We start from the raw sequence: 20845 nt of genomic DNA on the forward strand, positions 1-20845 counted from the left end.
CCCGTCATGTATTTGCGGATCCCCCCATCATGGTTCTGGGGCTCCTCCCCCGTCATGGATCTGGGGCTTCTCCCCATCATGGATCTGGGGCTCCTCCCCCATTATGGATCTGGGGCTCCTCCCCTGTCATGGATCTGGGGCTCCTCCCCCGTCATGGATCAGGGGCTCCTCCCCCGTCATGGATCTGGGGCTCCTCCCCCATCATGGATCTGGGGCTCCTCCCTGTCATGGATCTGGGGCTCCTCCCCTGTCATGGATCTGGAGCTCCCTCCCCATCATGGATCTGTGGCTCCTCCCCATAATGGATCTGGGGCTCCTCCCCCATCATGGATCTGGGGCTCCTCCCCGTCATGGATTTGCAGATCCCCCATCATGGTTCTGGGGCTTCTCCCCCATCACGGATCTGGGGCTCCTCCCTGTCATGGATCTGGGGCTCCTCCCCCGTCATGGATCTGGGGCTCCTCCCCTGTCATGGATCTGGGGCTTCTCCCCCATCATGGATCTGGGGCTCCTCCCCGTCATGGATCTGGGGCTCCTCCCCCGTCATGGATCTGGGGCTCCTCCCCGTCATGGATCTGGGGCTCCTCCCCCATCATGGATCTGGGGCTCCTCCCCCATCATGGATCGGGGGCTCCTCCCCCGTCATGGATTTGCGGATCCCCATCATGGTTCTGGGGCTCCTCCCCCATCATGGATCTGGGGCTCCTCCCTGTCATGGATCTGGGGCTCCTCCCCCGTCATGGATCTGGGGCTCCTCCCCCATCATGGATCTGGGGCTCCTCCCCGTCATGGATCTGGGGCTCCTCCCCCATCATGGATCTGGGGCTCCTCCCCCATCATGGATTTGAGGGTCCCCCATCATGGATCTGGGGCTCCTCCCCGTCATGGATTTGCGGATCCCCCATCATGGTTCTGGGGCTCCTCCCCCATCATGGATCTGGGGCTCCTCCCTGTCATGGATCTGGGGCTCCTCCCCTGTCATGGATCTGGGGCTCCTCCCCCGTCATGGATCTGGGGCTCCTCCCCATCATGGATCTGGGGCTCCTCCCCCGTCATGGATCTGGGGCTCCTCCCTGTCATGGATCTGGGGCTCCTCCCCCGTCATTGATCTGGGGCTCCTCCCTGTCATGGATCTGGGGCTCCTTCCCTGTCATGGATCTGGAGCTCCTCCCCCATCATGGGTCTGGGGCTCCTCCCCGTCATGGATCTGGGGCTCCTCCCCCGTCATGGATCTGGGGCTCCTCCCCCATCATGGATCTGGGGCTCCTCCCCCGTCATGGATTTGCGGATCCCCCATCATGGATCTGGCGCTCCTCCCCCATCATGGTTCTGGGGCTCCTCCCCCATCATGGATCTGGGGCTCCTCCCTGTCATGGATCTGGGGCTCCTCCCCATCATGGATCTGGGGCTCCTCCCTGTCATGGATCTGGGGCTCCTCCCCCGTCATGGATCTGGGGCTCCTCCCCCGTCATGGATCTGGGGCTCCTCCCCCGTCACGGATCTTTGGTTCCGGTGAAATGTTGACCTTGGTCTTCACAGTGATAACAGAAGAGATATACATTGTATACAAATCGTCCTTCAATCTTCTTCTGTCATTTTTGCTCCAATTTAACCCTTTAATAACTCCAATCTTCTCCCATACAAATAATCTTTTCATATTTTATCCCTTCAATAAATAATAACATAATAAAACGTTTTTTTTTCTATTGTGATTCCGTTCTCTAGATTTCTAGATTCGAATTTCCGTGTCCTTATTAGAGATGAGCTTTATGTTCGGGTCGAACGTCGGCTGTTCAATCGTTCCTCGAAATACGAACATTATGGGGCGACAAATTCCAGCGGCACGTCACGCCCCACAATGCACTGCAACATCGCTGTGAATTGCTGTCTGATTGGCCAAGCATGCACTATGACCCGTATGCTTTGGCCAATCACAGCGCCGTCAGCAAAGAGAGCCATAATTGGCCACACACAGCACTCCATATTGTACACACAGCTCCCCATATTGTACACACAGCCCCCCATATTGTACACACAGCACCCCATATTGTACACACAGCACCCCATATTGTACACACAGCACCTCATATTGTACACACAGCCCCCCATATTGTACACACAGCACCCCATATTGTACACACAGCCCCCCATATTGTACACACAGCACCCCATATTGTACACACAGCCCCCCATATTGTACACACAGCACCTCATATTGTACACACAGCTCCCCATATTGTACACACAGCACCCCATATTGTACACACAGCACCTCATATTGTACACACAGCACCCCATATTGTACACACAGCACCTCATATTGTACACACAGCACCCCATATTGTACACACAGCACCCCATATTGTACACACAGCACCTCATATTGTACACACAGCACCTCATATTGTACACACAGCACCCCATATTGTACACACAGCACCCCATATTGTACACACAGCACTCCATATTGTACACAGAGCACCCCATATTGTACACACAGCACCTCATATTGTACACACAACACCCCATATTGTACACAGAGCACCCCATATTGTACACACAGCACCCCATATTGTACACACAGCACTCCATATTGTACACACAGCACTCCATATTGTACACACAGCCCCCCATATTGTACACACAGCACTCCATATTGTACACAGCTCCCCATATTGTACACACAGCCCCCCATATTGTACACACAGCACTCCATATTGTACACAGCACCCCATATTGTACACACAGCCCCCCATATTGTACACAGAGCACCCCATATTGTACACACAGCACCCCATATTGTACACACAGCACTCCATATTGTACACACAGCACTCCATATTGTACACACAGCCCCCCATATTGTACACACAGCACTCCATATTGTACACAGCTCCCCATATTGTACACACAGCCCCCCATATTGTACACACAGCACTCCATATTGTACACAGCACCCCATATTGTACACACAGCCCCCCATATTGTACACACGGCTCCCCATATTGTACACACATCACCCCATATTGTACACACAGCACCCCATATTGTACACACAGCACCCCATATTGTACACACAGCACTCCATATTGTACACACAGCCCCCCATATTGTACACACAGCACTCCATATTGTACACACAGCACCCCATATTGTACACACAGCACCCCATATTGTACACACATCACCCCATATTGTACACACATCACCTCATATTGTACACACAGCACCCCATATTATACACACATCACCTCATATTGTACACACAGCCCCCCATATTGTACACACAGCACCCCATATTGTACACACAGCACCTCATATTGTACACACAGCCCCCCATATTGTACACACATCACCCCATATTGTACACACAGCACTCCATATTGTACACACAGCACCCCATATTGTACACACAGCACTCCATATTGTACACACAGCACCCCATATTGTACACACAGCCCCCCATATTGTACACACAGCCCCCCATATTGTACACACAGCCCCCCATATTGTACACACAGCACTCCATATTGTACACACAGCACCCCATATTGTACACACAGCACCTCATATTGTACACACAGCCCCCCATATTGTACACACAGCCCCCCATATTGTACACACAGCACCTCATATTGTACACACAGCACCCCATATTGTACACACAGGTCCCCATATTGTACACACAGCACCCCATTTTGTACACACAGCCCCCCATATTATACACACAGCACCCCATATTGTACACACAGCTCCTCATATTGTACACACAGCACCCCATATTGTACACACAGCCCCCCATATTGTACACACAGCACCCCATATTGTACACACAGCACCCCATATTGTACACACAGCTCCTCATATTGTACACACAGCACCTCATATTGTACACACAGCACCTCATATTGTACACACAGCACCCCATATTGTACACACAACACCCCATATTGTACACACAGCACCCCATATTGTACACACAGCACCCCATATTGTACACACAGCACCCATATTGTACACACAGCACCCCATATTGTACACACAGCACCCCATATTGTACACACAACACCCCATATTGTACACACAGCACCCATATTGTACACACAGCACCCCATATTGTACACACAGCACCCCATATTGTACACACAGCACCTCATATTGTACACACAGCACCCCATATTGTACACACAACACCCCATATTGTACACACAGCGCCTCATATTGTACACACAGCCCCCCATATTGTACACACAGCCCCCCATATTGTACACACAGCACCTCATATTGTACACACAGCACCCCATATTGTACACACAGGTCCCCATATTGTACACACAGCACCCCATTTTGTACACACAGCCCCCCATATTATACACACAGCACCCCATATTGTACACACAGCTCCTCATATTGTACACACAGCACCCCATATTGTACACACAGCCCCCCATATTGTACACACAACACCCCATATTGTACACACAGCCCCTCATATTGTACACACATCACCCCATATTGTACACACAGCACCTCATATTGTACACACAGCACCCCATATTGTACACACAGCCCCCCATATTGTACACACAGCACCCCATATTGTACACACAGCACCTCATATTGTACACACAGCACCCCATATTGTACACACAGCACTCCATATTGTACACACAGCCCCCCCATATTGTACACACAGCACCCCATATTGTACACACAGCACCCCATATTGTACACACAGCACCTCATATTGTTCACACAGCCCCCCATATTGTACACACAGCACCCCATATTGTACACACAGCCCCCCCATATTGTACAATATGGGGTGCTGTGTACAATATGGGGGACTGTGTGTACAATATGGGGTGCTGTGTGTACAGTATGGGGGTGCTGTGTACAATATGGGGGGCTGTGTGTACAATATGGGGTGCTGTGTGTATAATATGAGGGGCTGTGTGTACAATATGGGGGGCTGTGTGTATAATATGGGGGGCTGTGTGTACAATATGGGGTGCTGTGTGTACAATATGGGGGGCTGTGTATACAATATGAGGTGATGTGTGTACAATATGGGGGGCTGTGTATACAATATGAGGTGATGTGTGTACAATATGGGGTGCTGTGTGTACAATATGAGGTGCTGTGTGTACAATATGGGGGGCTGTGTGTACAATATGGGGTGCTGTGTGTACAATATGGGGGGCTGTGTGTACAATACGAGGGGCTGTGTGTACAATATGGGGTGTTGTGTGTACAATATGGGGTGCTGTGTGTACAATATGGGGGGCTGTGTGTACAATATGGGGTGCTGTGTGTACAATATGGGGTGCCGTGTGTACAATATGAGGGGCTGTGTGTACAATATGAGGTGCTGTGTGTACAATATGGGGGGCTGTGTGTACAATATGGGGTGTTGTGTGTACAATATGGGGTGCTGTGTGTACAATATGGGGGGCTGTGTGTACAATATGAGGGGCTGTGTGTACAATATGGGGTGTTGTGTGTACAATATGGGGTGCTGTGTGTACAATATGGGGGGCTGTGTGTACAATATGGGGTGCTGTGTGTACATTATGGGGTGCTGTGTGTACAATATGAGGTGCTGTGTGTACAATATGAGGTGCTGTGTGTACAATATGGGGTGCTGTGTGTACAATATGAGGTGCTGTGTGTACAATATGGGGTGCTGTGTGTACAATATGGGGTGCCGTGTGTACAATATGAGGGGCTGTGTGTACAATATGGGGTGTTGTGTGTACAATATGGGGTGCTGTGTGTACAATATGGGGGGGCTGTGTGTACAATATGGGGTGTTGTGTGTACAATATGGGGGGCTGTGTGTACAATATGGGGGGGCTGTGTGTACAATATGGGGTGCTGTGTGTACAATATGGGGTGCTGTGTGTACAATATGGGGTGCCGTGTGTACAATATGAGGGGCCGTGTGTACAATATGGGGTGTTGTGTGTACAATATGGGGTGCTGTGTGTACAATATGGGGGGGCTGTGTGTACAATATGGGGTGCTGTGTGTACAATATGAGGTGCTGTGTGTACAATATGAGGGGCTGTGTGTACAATATGGGGTGTTGTGTGTACAATATGGGGTGCTGTGTGTACAATATGGGGTGCTGTGTGTACAATATGGGGTGTTGTGTGTACAATATGGGGGGCTGTGTGTACAATATGGGGTGTTGTGTGTACAATATGGGGGGCTGTGTGTACAATATGGGGTGCTGTGTGTATAATATGGGGTGATGTGTGTACAATATGAGGTGCTGTGTGTACAATATGGGGTGCTGTGTGTACAATATGGGTTGCTGTGTGTACAATATGGGGTGATGTGTGTACAATATGGGGGGGCTGTGTGTACAATATGGGGTGTTGTGTGTACAATATGGGGGGCTGTGTGTACAATATGGGGGGGCTGTGTGTACAATATGGGGTGCTGTGTGTACAATATGGGGTGCTGTGTGTACAATATGGGGTGCCGTGTGTACAATATGAGGGGCCGTGTGTACAATATGGGGTGTTGTGTGTACAATATGGGGTGCTGTGTGTACAATATGGGGGGCTGTGTGTACAATATGGGGGGGCTGTGTGTACAATATGGGGTGCTGTGTGTACAATATGAGGTGCTGTGTGTACAATATGAGGGGCTGTGTGTACAATATGGGGTGTTGTGTGTACAATATGGGGTGCTGTGTGTACAATATGGGGTGCTGTGTGTACAATATGGGGTGTTGTGTGTACAATATGGGGGGCTGTGTGTACAATATGGGGTGCTGTGTGTATAATATGGGGTGATGTGTGTACAATATGAGGTGCTGTGTGTACAATATGGGGTGCTGTGTGTACAATATGGGTTGCTGTGTGTACAATATGGGGTGATGTGTGTACAATATGGGGTGCTGTGTGTATATATGATTCCAGATAAGGCAGCGGTATGTACAGAATCAGCAGACAGAAATGTGACAAACTCACCCGGGACAGAGGCTATTGGAGGGGACTGAACGCAAGCCTCTTGCCCACCGATTATGGGCCCTGGCATTTGGGGGAATGGTGCTCTCTGTGAGCTGTATGCCTGGGGACCCTGGGGTTGGTGTTACTTTGGATTCAGCTCCATGTCCCCCCAAAACACACAGACTCTGGAACCCTTTATATGCCATATTAGAATGATAAGACTGAATTATACTGTTGGGACACATCCTGTGAGGAGATGCTAATGTCATCAACTCCACTCACCTGTCTGATGTCAGCTATAATGTGTTTAATGTAAATGAGTTTAGTCTGGCTTACCACAGGTTCTAAGGGTATTCAACTCATTGTTGTTTGTTCTAATTAACCCTGTGTTGATGTTTATGGTAATGTGTGTTAATTGAATGAGCTGATCACATTGTCCTCCAGGACTGGCTAGGAGATGAATGGTCTAGGCTGAGGAGGGCGGAGATTGTTGTTTGTATTGATAATTGTAATTAGCTCCAGCTATTGTGTTTATACTACTGTGTGAAGCTCGGTGCCCACAAGTCTGTCATCTGGTCTGGGTAAATGTTTTAGTAAATTAGCTCATGTTAATTAGGTTAGCTTTGAGTCAGTCTGCTGTATAAATGTGTGGGAGATCTCAAATAAAGAGTTAGTCCTGATGTACTCCAAGACTGGTGTTGTCTGGTTCTTGGGGGTTCCTATAGCCAGATCCATTGGACTCGTGTTCCAGAACTTAGGAAGCGGTATATGACGGAAGCACTCAAGCGGAGTGTGGGATGTTCCGTGACAAGAAGCGTGGTCGAATAACAAGCCAGGGTCAGTTCCAGATCAGGCAGAGGCATAAGGGGTGTGAGGGTAAATTGCAGGAACTGAGGATTACGTTTACCATACTTCACTAATAATTTACTGAATCATGGTAACAGCGAAAACATTCACCTATGCAGAGGCCTGGTTCGGAAGGACATTGTGCACAATAATAAGATGTGTCTCTTCTGAATCCTGCTCTGGTACACACCTTACATTTTTTTTGCCGTCATTGGCCTGTTGGTTTGGGAGGGAGTTTATCGGGAAAGTGGCGTTCGGAGAGTCGACTAACAACATCTGATCGGATATTTTCTGGTGGGCCGTTCGGGAATATAAGGGCAGTGAAAACTTCCTCCTGGTAGCCAAGGAAGCGTTTGGGGTTTTGGGTGGAGTTACGATAAATGACATATGAATTGTAGATGGCCAATTGAAAAAAATAAATTGCGACTTTTTTATACCAATGGTATGTCCGTCTTGTAGCAAGGTACGGTTCCAGCATCTGGTCATTCAAGTCAACTCCCCCATAAACAAATTATAATCATAGATGCATTTAGGTTTCTGGATGGGGCCATTTCTTCTGGGGATTTCCATGAAGGTATCATTGTGGATTGAAGACAACATGTAGACATCCCTTCTGTCCCTCCACTTCACTGCCAAAATCTCGTTGTTTCGTAGACTTTCCGTTTCTCCTTTCCTCAATTACTTATTGACCAGACTTTGAGGAAAGCCCTTCCGGTTCTTTTTTACGGTACCACATGCTGGCGTCTTCTTCTGATGAAGGTTGTGGAACAGGGGCAGAGATGTGTAGAAGTTGTCTACATACAGGTGGTAGACCTTTCTCCAGTAGGGGGTATATGAGGTCCCAAACAATTTTCCCGCTTGATCCCAAGTAGTCTGGGCAATTAGGAGGTTGCAGCTGGGTGTCCTTCCCTTCATACACTATGAAGGAATATGTGTACCCTGTGGCTCCGTCACATAATTTGTATACCTTCACCCCATAGCGGGCCCTTTTACTGGGGATATATTGCTTTATTTTAAGCCTGCCGCTAAACTTAACAAGGGACTCATCCATACATATGTTTTGGTCCGGAGTAAACAGCTGGGGGAATACTGCAGAAAAATCATTTAAAAGTGGCCGAATTTTGAAAAGCCTGTCATAGTTTGGGTCATTTCGGGGAGGGCACTGGGTATTGTCGTTGAAATGAAGAAACCTCAATATCATGAGGTATCTGTTTCTGGGCATTACCTTGGAGAATACTGGCATGTGGTGGAGGGGTTTTTTTTTGTGAGTCCCATGTTAAATGTGAGCCCTAAAAAAACCTTAAATTCCTCCACCGTTAGGTCTCTCCACTCATAGGGACGGGCATAGTAGGACGTGGATGGCACTGTGGTGCTGGTGGATGGGACTGCGGTGCTGGTGGATGGGACTGCGGTGCTGGTAGATGCCACTGCCTCCTCACCAGAACGCCTTCGTTTGGTGGGCCGAATATCTTCCTCCTCTGAGTCATTCAGTATTCCACTACTGAGGACTGGCTCGTAATTTATGTCCGACTCAGAATTGGAGTCGGATGTTGCACTGTACTGATGGGCACTGTACTGATGGGGCACTGTACTGATGGGCACTGTACTGATGGGGCACTGTACTGATGGGCACTGTACTGAGGGGGCACTGTACTGATGGGCACTGTACTGATGGGGCATTGTACTGATGGGGCACTGTACTGATGGGCACTGTACTGATGGGGCACTGTACTAATGGGGCACTGTACTGATGAGCACTGTACTGATGGGGCACTGTACTGATGGGCACTGTACTGATGGGCATTGTACTGATGGGGCACTGTACTGATGGGGCACTGTACTGATGGGGCACTGTACTGATGGGCACTGTACTGATGGGCACTGTACTGATGGGGCACTGTACTAATGGGGCACTGTACTGATGGGCACTGTACTGATGAGCACTGTACTGATGGGGCACTGTACTGATGGGCACTGTACTGATGGGCATTGTACTGATGGGGCACTGTACTGATGGGCACTGTACTGATGGGGCACTGTACTGATGGGCACTGTACTGATGGGCACTGTACTGATGGGGCACTGTACTGATGGGCATTGTACTGATGGGGCACTGTACTGATGGGCACTGTACTGATGGGGCACTGTACTGATGGGCACTGTACTGATGGGCATTGTACTGATGGGCACTGTACTGATGGGCATTGTACTGATGGGGCACTGTACTGATGGGGCACTGTACTGATGGGCATTGTACTGATGGGGCACTGTACTGATGGGCACTGTACTGATGGGCACTGTACTGATGGGGCACTGTACTGATGGGCACTGTACTGATGGGCATTGTACTGATGGGGCACTGTACTGATGGGCACTGTACTGATGGGGCACTGTACTGATGGGCACTGTACTGATGGGCACTGTACTGATGGGGCACTGTACTGATGGGCACTGTACTGATGGGCATTGTACTGATGGGGCACTGTACTGATGGCCACTGTACTGATGGGGCACTGTACTGATGGGCACTGTACTGATGGGGCACTGTACTGATGGGCACTGTACTGATGGGCATTGTACTGATGGGGCACTGTACTGATGGGCACTGTACTGATGGGGCACTGTACTGATGGGCACTGTACTGATGGGCACTGTACTGATGGGCACTGTACTGATGGGCATTGTACTGATGGGGCACTGTACTGATGGGCACTGTACTGATGGGGCACTGTACTGATGGGCACTGTACTGATGGGGCACTGTACTGATGGGCACTGTACTGATGGGGCACTGTACTGATGGGCACTGTACTGATGGGCACTGTACTGATGGGCACTGTACTGATGGGGCACTGTACTGATGGGCACTGTACTGATGGGCACTGTACTGATGGGGCACTGTAGGCACTGTAAAAACATTTTTGCAACACTCACAGATCGCTGACAGTTTCTCTCTCTCCTCACACGCTGTCTCTGTGTGAGGAGAGAGAGCCGGCAATGAGCGATGATCTCAAATGTGTACATTTGAGATCATCGCTCATTGGCCATGGCGATCGCGCTGTTAATGGCCGCTGTGATTGGCCATTTACAGCGATCTGTGATTGGCTGTGTCCAAGGGCCAACACAGAATTTCCCCGATGCGCGCTCGTGAGCGCGCACGGGGAGCGAGGAAAGGGGAGGCCGTCAATTGAGATCGGCGACGGCCGAATGTCAGGTGGTTAATCTACAATAATTTACTGAGCTTGGAAGCCATCGCTGGTCAAAACAAGAAAAAAGAAAAGGGTTCCGAATTGTTTTGTGTATTTCTGCCTGTAGATTTCATAGAAGATCAAATGATTCTCGCTGGACAATCCAGGCAACCGATTCCTGCGATTGTCCCTCAAAATTCAACTTCTATACAATACATTTTCTATCATATAGACAATAATTATTTATTTTACAGACAGTCTACTGATTGGAATGGTACCAGCTGATTGGAGAAAAGCCAATGTAGCACCAATATTTAAAAAGGGCCCAAAATACATCCCTGGGAATTACAGACCAGTTAGCCTAACATCAATAGTATGTAAACTCTTGGAGGGGATGATAAAGGACTATATACAAGATTTTAGTAATAAGAATTATATCATTAGCAGTAATCAGCATGGATTCATGAAGAATCGTTCTTGCCAAACCAATCTATTAACCTTCTATGAGGAGGTGAGTTGCCATCTAGATAAAGGAAGGCCCGTAGACGTGGTGTATCTGGATTTTGCAAAAGCATTTGACACAGTTCCCCATAAACGTTTACTGTACAAAATAAGGTGCGTTGGCATGGACCATAGGGTGAGTACATGGATTGAAAACTGGCTACAAGGGCGAGTTCAGAGGGTGGTGATAAATGGGGAGTACTCAGAATGGTCAGGGGTGGGTAGTGGGGTTCCCCAGGGTTCTGTGCTGGGACCAATCCTATTTAATTTGTTTATAAACGATCTGGAGGATGGGATAAACAGTTCAATCTCTGTATTTGTGGACGATACTAAGCTAAGCAGGGCAATAACTTCTCCGCAGGATGTGGAAACCTTGCAAAAAGACCTGAACAAATGAATGGGGGAGGGGCGACTACATGGCAAATGAGGTTCAATGTAGAAAAATGTAAAATAATGTATTTGGGTGGTAAAAATCTGAATGCAATCTATAGACTGGGGGGAGAACCTCTGGGAGGATCTAGGATGGAAAAGGACCTGGGGGTCCTAGTAGATGATAGGCTCAGCAATGACATGCAATGCCAAGCTGCTGCTAACAAAGCAAACAGAATATTGGTATTAAAAAGGATCAACTCCAGAGATAAAACGATAATTCTCCCGCTCTACAAGACTCTGGTCCGGCCGCACCTGGAGTATGCTGTCCAGTTCTGGGCACCAGTCCTCAGGAGGGATGTACTGGAAATGGAGCGAGTACAAAGAAGGGCAACAAAGCTAATAAAGGGTCTGGAGGATCTTAGTTATGAGGAAAGGTTGTGAGCTCTGAACTTATTCTCTCTGGAGAAGAGACGCTTGAGAGGGGATATGATTTCATTATATAAATACTGGACTGGTGACCCCACAATATATAAATACCGGACTGGTGACCCCACAATATATAAATATCGGACTGGTGACCCCACAATATATAAATATCGGACTGGTGACCCCACAATATATAAATATCGGACTGGTGACCCCACAATATATAAATACCGGACTGGTGACCCCACAATATATAAATACCGGACTGGTGACCACACAATATATAAATACCGGACTGGTGACCCCACAATATATAAATACCGGACTGGTGACCCCACAATATACAAATACCGGACTGGTGACCCCACAATATATAAATACCGGACTGGTGACCCCACAATATACAAATACCGGACTGGTGACCCCACAATATATAAATACCGGACTGGTGACCCCACAATAAACAAATACCGGACTGGTGACCCCACAATATACAAATACCGGACTGGTGACCCCACAATATACAAATACCGGACTGGTGACCCCACAATATACAAATACTGGACTGGTGACCCAACAATATATAAATACCGGACTGGTGACCCCACAGTATATAAATACCGGACTGGTGACCCCACAATATATAAATACCGGACTGGTGACCCCACAATATACAAATACCGGACTGGTGACCCCACAATATACAAATACCGGACTGGTGACCCCACAATATACAAATACTGGACTGGTGACCCAACAATATATAAATACCGGACTAGTGACCCCACAATATACAAATACCGGACTGGTGACCCCACAATATACAAATACCGGACTGGTGACCCCACAATATATAAATACCGGACTGGTGACCCCACAATATACAAATACCGGACTGGTGACCCCACAATAGGGATAAAACTTTTTCGCAGAAGAGAGTTTAATAAGACTCGTGGCCACTCATTATAATTAGAAGAAAAGAGGTTTAACCTTAAACTACGTAGAGGGTTCTTTACTGTAAGAGCGGCAAGGATGTGGAATTCCCTTCCACAGGCGGTGGTCTCAGCGGGGAGCATTGATAGCTTCAAGAAACTATTAGATAATCACCTGAATGACCACAATATACAGGGATATATAATGTAATATGACATATAATCACACAACATACAGGATATATAATGTAATATGACATATAATCACACAACATACAGAGATATATAATGTAATATGACATATAATCACACAACATACAGAGATATATAATGTAATATGACATATAATCACACAACATACAGGATATATAATGTAATATGACATATAATCACACAACATACAGAGATATATAATGTAATATGACATATAATCACACAACATACAGAGATATATAATGTAATATGACATATAATCACACAACATACAGAGATATATAATGTAATATGACATATAATCACACAACATACAGGGATATATAATGTAATATGACATATAATCACACAACATACAGAGATATATAATGTAATATGACATATAATCACACAACATACAGGATATATAATGTAATATGACATATAATCACACAACATACAGAGATATATAATGTAATATGACATATAATCACACAACATACAGAGATATATAATGTAATATGACATATAATCACACAACATACAGAGATATATAATGTAATATGACGTATAATCACACAACATACAGAGATATATAATGTAATATGACATATAATCACACAACATACAGAGATATATAATGTAATATGACATATAATCACACAACATACAGAGATATATAATGTAATATGACATATAATCACACAACATACAGAGATATATAATGTAATATGACATATAATCACACAACATACAGGATATATAATGTAATATGACATATAATCACACAACATACAGAGATATATAATGTAATATGACATATAATCACACAACATACAGAGATATATAATGTAATATGACATATAATCACACAACATACAGGATATATAATGTAATATGACATATAATCACACAACATACAGAGATATATAATGTAATATGACATATAATCACACAACATACAGAGATATATAATGTAATATGACATATAATCACACAACATACAGAGATATATAATGTAATATGACATATAATCACACAACATACAGAGATATATAATGTAATATGACATATAATCACACAACATACAGGGATATACAATGTAATACGGACACATAATCACACACATAGGTTGGACTTGATGGACTTTTGTCTTTTTTCACCCTCACCTTCTATGTAATTATATCATTGATAAAAAAAGGAGTTCAGAGGGTTAGAATCTTCCTTTTTCTTGTCATGTACTCCATAGAATGAGTTCTCGGGTATTCATATTGTGGGTAATGCCGTGTACTTGGCTGATCTTGAAGGTTGGACACCTTTATTCAGCCCAATTTCTGAGGCTTTGGGCTCTCAATCAAGGACCACCATGTACTCATCCTAATTTCATCGATCGGGAATCTTGGGGTACACTGTCTATTCAGCCTGATCTCATAGGTTGGGAAGTTGGGCTACACTGTGCATTTGGGTTTATCTTGGAGGTTGGGAATCTTGGGGTGTGTATTCAGCTTGATCACTGGAGGTTGAATAATATATCTCGGGGTACTCTGTGTATTTGGCTTGATTTCAGGGGTTGGGTATCACGGGTTATGCTACGTATACAGCTGGATCTCGGTGGTTGGGAATCTTGGGGTACACTGTGTATTTGGCTTGATTTCAGGGGTTGGGTATTTTGGGGTACTCTGTGTATTTGGCTTGATTTCAGGGGTTGGGTATTTCGGGGTACTCTGTGTATTTGGCTTGATCTCAGGGGTTGGGTATTTCGGGGTACTCTGTGTATTTGGCTTGATCTCAGGGGTTGGGTATTTCGGGGTACTCTGTGTATTTGGCTTGATCTCAGGGGTTGGGTATTTCCGGGTACACTGTGTACTTGGCTTGATCTCAGGGGTTGGGTATTTTGGGGTACTCTGTGTATTTGGCTTGATCTCAGGGGTTGGGTATTTTGGGGTACTCTGTGTATTTGGCTGGATCTCAGGGGTTGGGTATTTCGGGGTACTCTGTGTATTTGGCTTGATCTCAGGGGTTGGGTATTTCGGGGTACTCTGTGTATTTGGCTGGATTTCAGGGGTTGGGTATTTCGGGGTACTCTGTGTATTTGGCTGGATCTCAGGGGTTGGGTATTTTGGGGTACTCTGTGTATTTGGATGGATCTCAGGGGTTGGGTATTTTGGGGTACTCTGTGTATTTGGCTGGATCTCAGGGGTTGGGTATTTCGGGGTACTCTGTGTATTTGGCTGGATCTCAGGGGTTGGGTATTTCGGGGTACTCTGTGTATTTGGATGGATCTCAGGGGTTGGGTATTTTGGGGTACTCTGTGTATTTGGCTGGATCTCAGGGGTTGGGTATTTCGGGGTACTCTGTGCATTTGGCTTGATTTCAGGGGTTGGGTATTTTGGGGTACTCTGTGTATTTGGCTGGGTCTCAGGGGTTGGGTATTTCGGGGTACTCTGTGTATTTGGCTTGATCTCAGGGGTTGGGTATTTTGGGGTACTCTGTGTATTTGGCTTGATCTCAGGGGTTGGGTATTTCGGGGTACTCTGTGTATTTGGCTTGATCTCAGGGGTTGGGTATTTCGGGGTACTCTGTGTATTTGGCTTGATCTCAGGGGTTGGGTATTTCCGGGTACACTGTGTACTTGGCTTGATCTCAGGGGTTGGGTATTTTGGGGTACTCTGTGTACTTGGCTTGATTTCAGGGGTTGGGTATTTTGGGGTACTCTGTGTACTTGGCTGGATCTCAGGGGTTGGGTATTTTGGGGTACTCTGTGTATTTGGCAGGATCTCAGGGGTTGGGTATTTTGGGGTACTCTGTGTACTTGGCTTGATTTCAGGGGTTGGGTATTTTGGGGTACTCTGTGTATTTGGCTTGATCTCAGGGGTTGGGTATTTTGGGGTACTCTGTGTATTTGGCTTGATTTCAGGGGTTGGGTATTTTGGGGTACTCTGTGTATTTGGATGGATCTCAGGGGTTGGGTATTTTGGGGTACTCTGTGTATTTGGCTGGATCTCAGGGGTTGGGTATTTTGGGGTACTCTGTGTATTTGGCTGGATCTCAGGGGTTGGGTATTTTGGGGTACTCTGTATACTTGGCTTGATTTCAGGGGTTGGGTATTTTGGGGTACTCTGTGTATTTGGCTTGATCTCAGGGGTTGGGTATTTCGGGGTACTCTGTGTACTTGGCTTGATTTCAGGGGTTGGGTATTTTGGGGTACTCTGTGTATTTGGCTGGATCTCAGGGGTTGGGTATTTCGGGGTACTCTGTGTACTTGGCTTGATTTCAGGGGTTGGGTATTTTGGGGTACTCTGTGTATTTGGCTTGATCTCAGGGGTTGGGTATTTTGGGGTACTCTGTGTATTTGGCTTGATTTCAGTGGTTGGGTATTTTGGGGTACTCTGTGTACTTGGCTTGATTTCAGGGGTTGGGTATCTCTGTGTATTTGGCTTGATCTCAGGGGTTGGGTATTTCGGGGTACACTGTGTACTTGGCTTGATTTCAGGGGTTGGGTATTTCGGGGTACGCTTTGTTATTATCCTTTTTCCTGGCTGCAGATCATTTATTCTCATGTATTTTTCTCTTCAGATCCATCTTTGCAGACGGCAGAGTCGGAATGTCTCCCATCATGAAGATTCCTAGGAGTATCCCCGAAACGTTTCATTGCGGCGTTCTCCTTGTAAGCGGCTAGATGGAATTACATTTGAACGCTGCGCCATGATGGGCCAAACCGCACAGCTCTAAAGACTTGGAGACACGGGAGTCGTGGAAATGAGGCGGCCGATACGGTGAAACACGTGTAACATTGATGCGGTTAGCGTTCAACTTTGAACTGGTGGATGGCGGTGGAGCGGGAGATGTTTAGTGGCGACAATGTCACCGAGTGTAAAGTAGATGAGCAGTTCAGCCGTTATTTGTACGCCGTCACCTACGCCGTCATCCTGGTCCCCGGACTGATCGGGAACGTCCTGGCTCTTTGGGTGTTTTACGCCTACATGAAAGAAACGAAAAGAGCCGTCATCTTTATGATCAATCTGGCCATCGCCGACCTCCTGCAAGTCCTGTCCCTGCCGCTGCGCATATTCTATTACCTGAACAAGTCGTGGCCGTTCGGACGATTCATGTGCATGTTCTGCTTCTACCTGAAATACGTCAACATGTACGCCAGCATCGTCTTCCTGGTCTGCATCAGCGTCAGGCGCTTCCTCTACCTGATCTACCCCTTCAAGTTAACGGACAGAAAGCGCATGTCTGACGTGTATGTCAGCGTCGTTGGCTGGATCCTTGTCTGCGTCAGCTGCCTCCCGTTTCCCCTGCTGAGGGTTGAAAATAATTCCACCAACAGTGACGCAGAAAACCAATGCTTCGCTGATCTGCCACTGCTCGACATCGGGACCACCAACTCCATCCTGGCGGTGACCTTCGCTGAGCTCTTTGGCTTCATCACGCCGCTGGTGGTGGTCGGCTATTGCTCCTGGAGGACTGTGATGTCACTGAAGGAGCCGCACTCGGCTTCTAATGATCTGGGAGAGAAGAAGAAGGCGCTGAAGATGATCCTGACCTGCACCTTCGTCTTCCTCCTCTGCTTCGCACCTTACCACCTGAGCTTCCCACTAGACTTCCTGGCCAAGGCCAATAAGATCCAGCAGTGTCACTACAAGAAGGCCATCCTGACCTTCCATCCGGTGGCGCTGTGCCTGGCCAGTATGAATTGCTGCTTGGATCCCATCATTTACTACTTCACCACCGATGAGTTCAAGAGACGACTTTCCCGGCAGGACATTGTTGACTGTACAGAGCTGGAGATATTCAGCAACACTTTATAATCTGCTTCCCGCCAAGTTCTGTCCAATGGGATCTCAGGAGGCCAAAGGGGGTTCAACATGAGCCTCCTCCCCTTTACAGCTCTCAGAGGAACCCCCGAGGATGGGGATAACATACGATACAAAGTTTCCGTTGGTCACAGGCAGTTCCCTCATTTCTGCCCGATTGCGGAGCCTTTGCACACAGGATTTTGGTGCAATGAAAAGAAATGAGCAAAATCCATTTTCCACTTGCTGACTCCGCCCTGAATCTGGAGAGATTGGCAGATGGTGGTGGACCCAGGAGAGCTTTGCTCTGGTCTGGTAGAGTTGGTGACGTTCATAGGAACAGAGGGGCTTCCAGGGCCCCCTGAGGGTGGAGCAAGAGGGGATGGGTGAAGAGCAAGTGCGCCACCAAGAGGTTAGAGTCCAACGGGGGGTTTATTTCACTTAATACCTATCCACAGTATCTGTAGATGTAGCCAATGGGTTTTGGGGATCCACATCTGCCTCCTTGGACAGGGATTGCATTGTGTGTAGGAGATCAGGAGATGAGAACTCTCACCCCTGTACATACCCCATGGGCCACGCCCCATAGATATTGGCCCCTAGACAGCCATGCCCCACAGATATTGGCCCCTAGACAGCCACGCCCCATAGATATTGGCCCCTAGACATGTGACTGTGTATATCATTGCTGTACTGTGTTCGGGGTCTCGGCTCTGTACATACAACTGTATATTTGTAATATTATTTTATATGAAGATTTTGCACATTTGACAAATGCTGTACATGAAACAGTTTAGTGCCCTGACATGTCCCACCCCTGAGGAGCCAAGCTCCACCCACTCCTTTGTGGAGGATTTCAGTCCAATCCTCTAATTCTGAAAGTCTGCTAATAGGCTGATATTGAAGGGAAGGAAGTAATGTTTACCACATGTGATACATTGTACAACTCCCTCTATACGTGATACATTGTACACCTCCCTCTATATGTGATACATTGTACAACTCCCTCTATACGTGATACATTGTACACCTCCCTCTATATGTGATACATTGTACACCTCCCTCTATATGTGATACATTGTACACCTCCCTCTATATGTGATACATTGTATATGTTGTGGATGTCTTATATCTGCTTTCCTACATATCAGCCATCAGCTTTCTCAGTGTCCCCATCCCCCGATGACCAATGTGTACAGGACTGGGATATAATCCCAATTTATTTATTACAGTTCACAGACCGTCACTTATCCCGAGCGCTCTGCAATCCTTCCCTGCCGATGTCTCTGGATAATGTTCTGCCTATATTCCCTATCTTCCATATCCTCCCTATCTTCTATATCTTCTATATCTTCTATATCCTCCCTATCTTCTATATCTTCTATATCTTCTATATCCTCCCTATCTTCTATATCTTCTATATCCTCCCTATCTTCTATATCTTCTATATCCTCTATATCCTCCCTATCTTCTATATCCTCCCTATCTTCTATATCTTCTATATCCTCCCTATCTTCTATATCTTCTATATCTTCTATATCCTCTATATCTTCTATATCCTCTATATCTTCCCTATCTTCTATATCCTCTATATCTTCTATATCTTCTATATCCTCCCTATCTTCTATATCTTCTATATACTCTATATCCTCCCTATCTTCTATATCCTCTATATCTTCTATATCCTCCCTATCTTCTATATCCTCCCTATCTTCTATATCTTCTATATCCTCCCTATCTTCTATATCCTCTATATCCTCCCTATCTTCTATATCCTCTATATCTTCTATATCCTCTATATCCTCCCTATCTTCTATATCTTCTATATCCTCTATATCTTCTATATCCTCTATATCCTCCCTATCTTCTATATCTTCTATATCCTCTATATCTTCTATATCCTCCCTATCTTCTATATCTTCTATATCCTCCCTATCTTCTATATCTTCCCTATCTTCTATATCCTCCCTATCTTCTATATCCTCCCTATCTTCTATATCTTCTATATCCTCTATATCCTCCCTATCTTCTATATCTTCTATATCCTCCCTATCTTCTATATCTTCTATATACTCTATATCCTCCCTATCTTCTATATCTTCTATATCCTCTATATCCTCCCTATCTTCTATATCTTCTATATCCTCCCTATCTTCTATATCTTCTATATACTCTATATCCTCCCTATCTTCTATATCTTCTATATACTCTATATCCTCCCTATCTTCTATATCTTCTATATCCTCCCTATCTTCTATATCCTCCCTATCTTCTATATCCTCCCTATCATCTTCCCTAAATATTTATTTTTATAGTAAAATGTCAGAAAATAAAAGATTTGTTTTTATTCCTCTGGATGAGAAATTGTTTATAATGTGATGTCCGAGATCTGTCTGTGTGTTCTACATTGTCCTCCTTATATGACATCACCACATCCATAGATACAGTATATATCATATATACACAGAGAGTCACATATACAGTATATATCATATATACACAGAGAGTCACATATACAGTATATATCATATATACACAGAGAGTCACATATACAGTATATATCATATATACACAGAGAGTCACAGTAATATACAGTGGGGGAAATACCGATCGTCTCCCCTGCAGATT

General features: G+C 46.1%; 1 protein-coding gene across 1 annotated transcript in view; it reads left to right on the forward strand.

Moving 5' to 3' along the window:
* GPR174 (G protein-coupled receptor 174) overlaps positions 1-20564 on the forward strand; it is a 47239-nt gene extending 26675 nt beyond the window's left edge. The window contains exon 2 of the mRNA XM_073598044.1: positions 16995-20564. Coding sequence (XP_073454145.1) covers positions 17246-18232 — 987 coding nt within the window. The 5' untranslated portion in view covers positions 16995-17245 and the 3' untranslated portion in view covers positions 18233-20564. The remainder of the gene's footprint in view (positions 1-16994) is intronic.
* Positions 20565-20845: the final 281 nt, after the last annotated feature.

Source organism: Aquarana catesbeiana, linkage group LG09 (genome assembly GCF_042186555.1).
Source record: "Aquarana catesbeiana isolate 2022-GZ linkage group LG09, ASM4218655v1, whole genome shotgun sequence".
In the NCBI taxonomy this organism is placed as follows: Eukaryota; Metazoa; Chordata; class Amphibia; order Anura; family Ranidae; genus Aquarana; species Aquarana catesbeiana.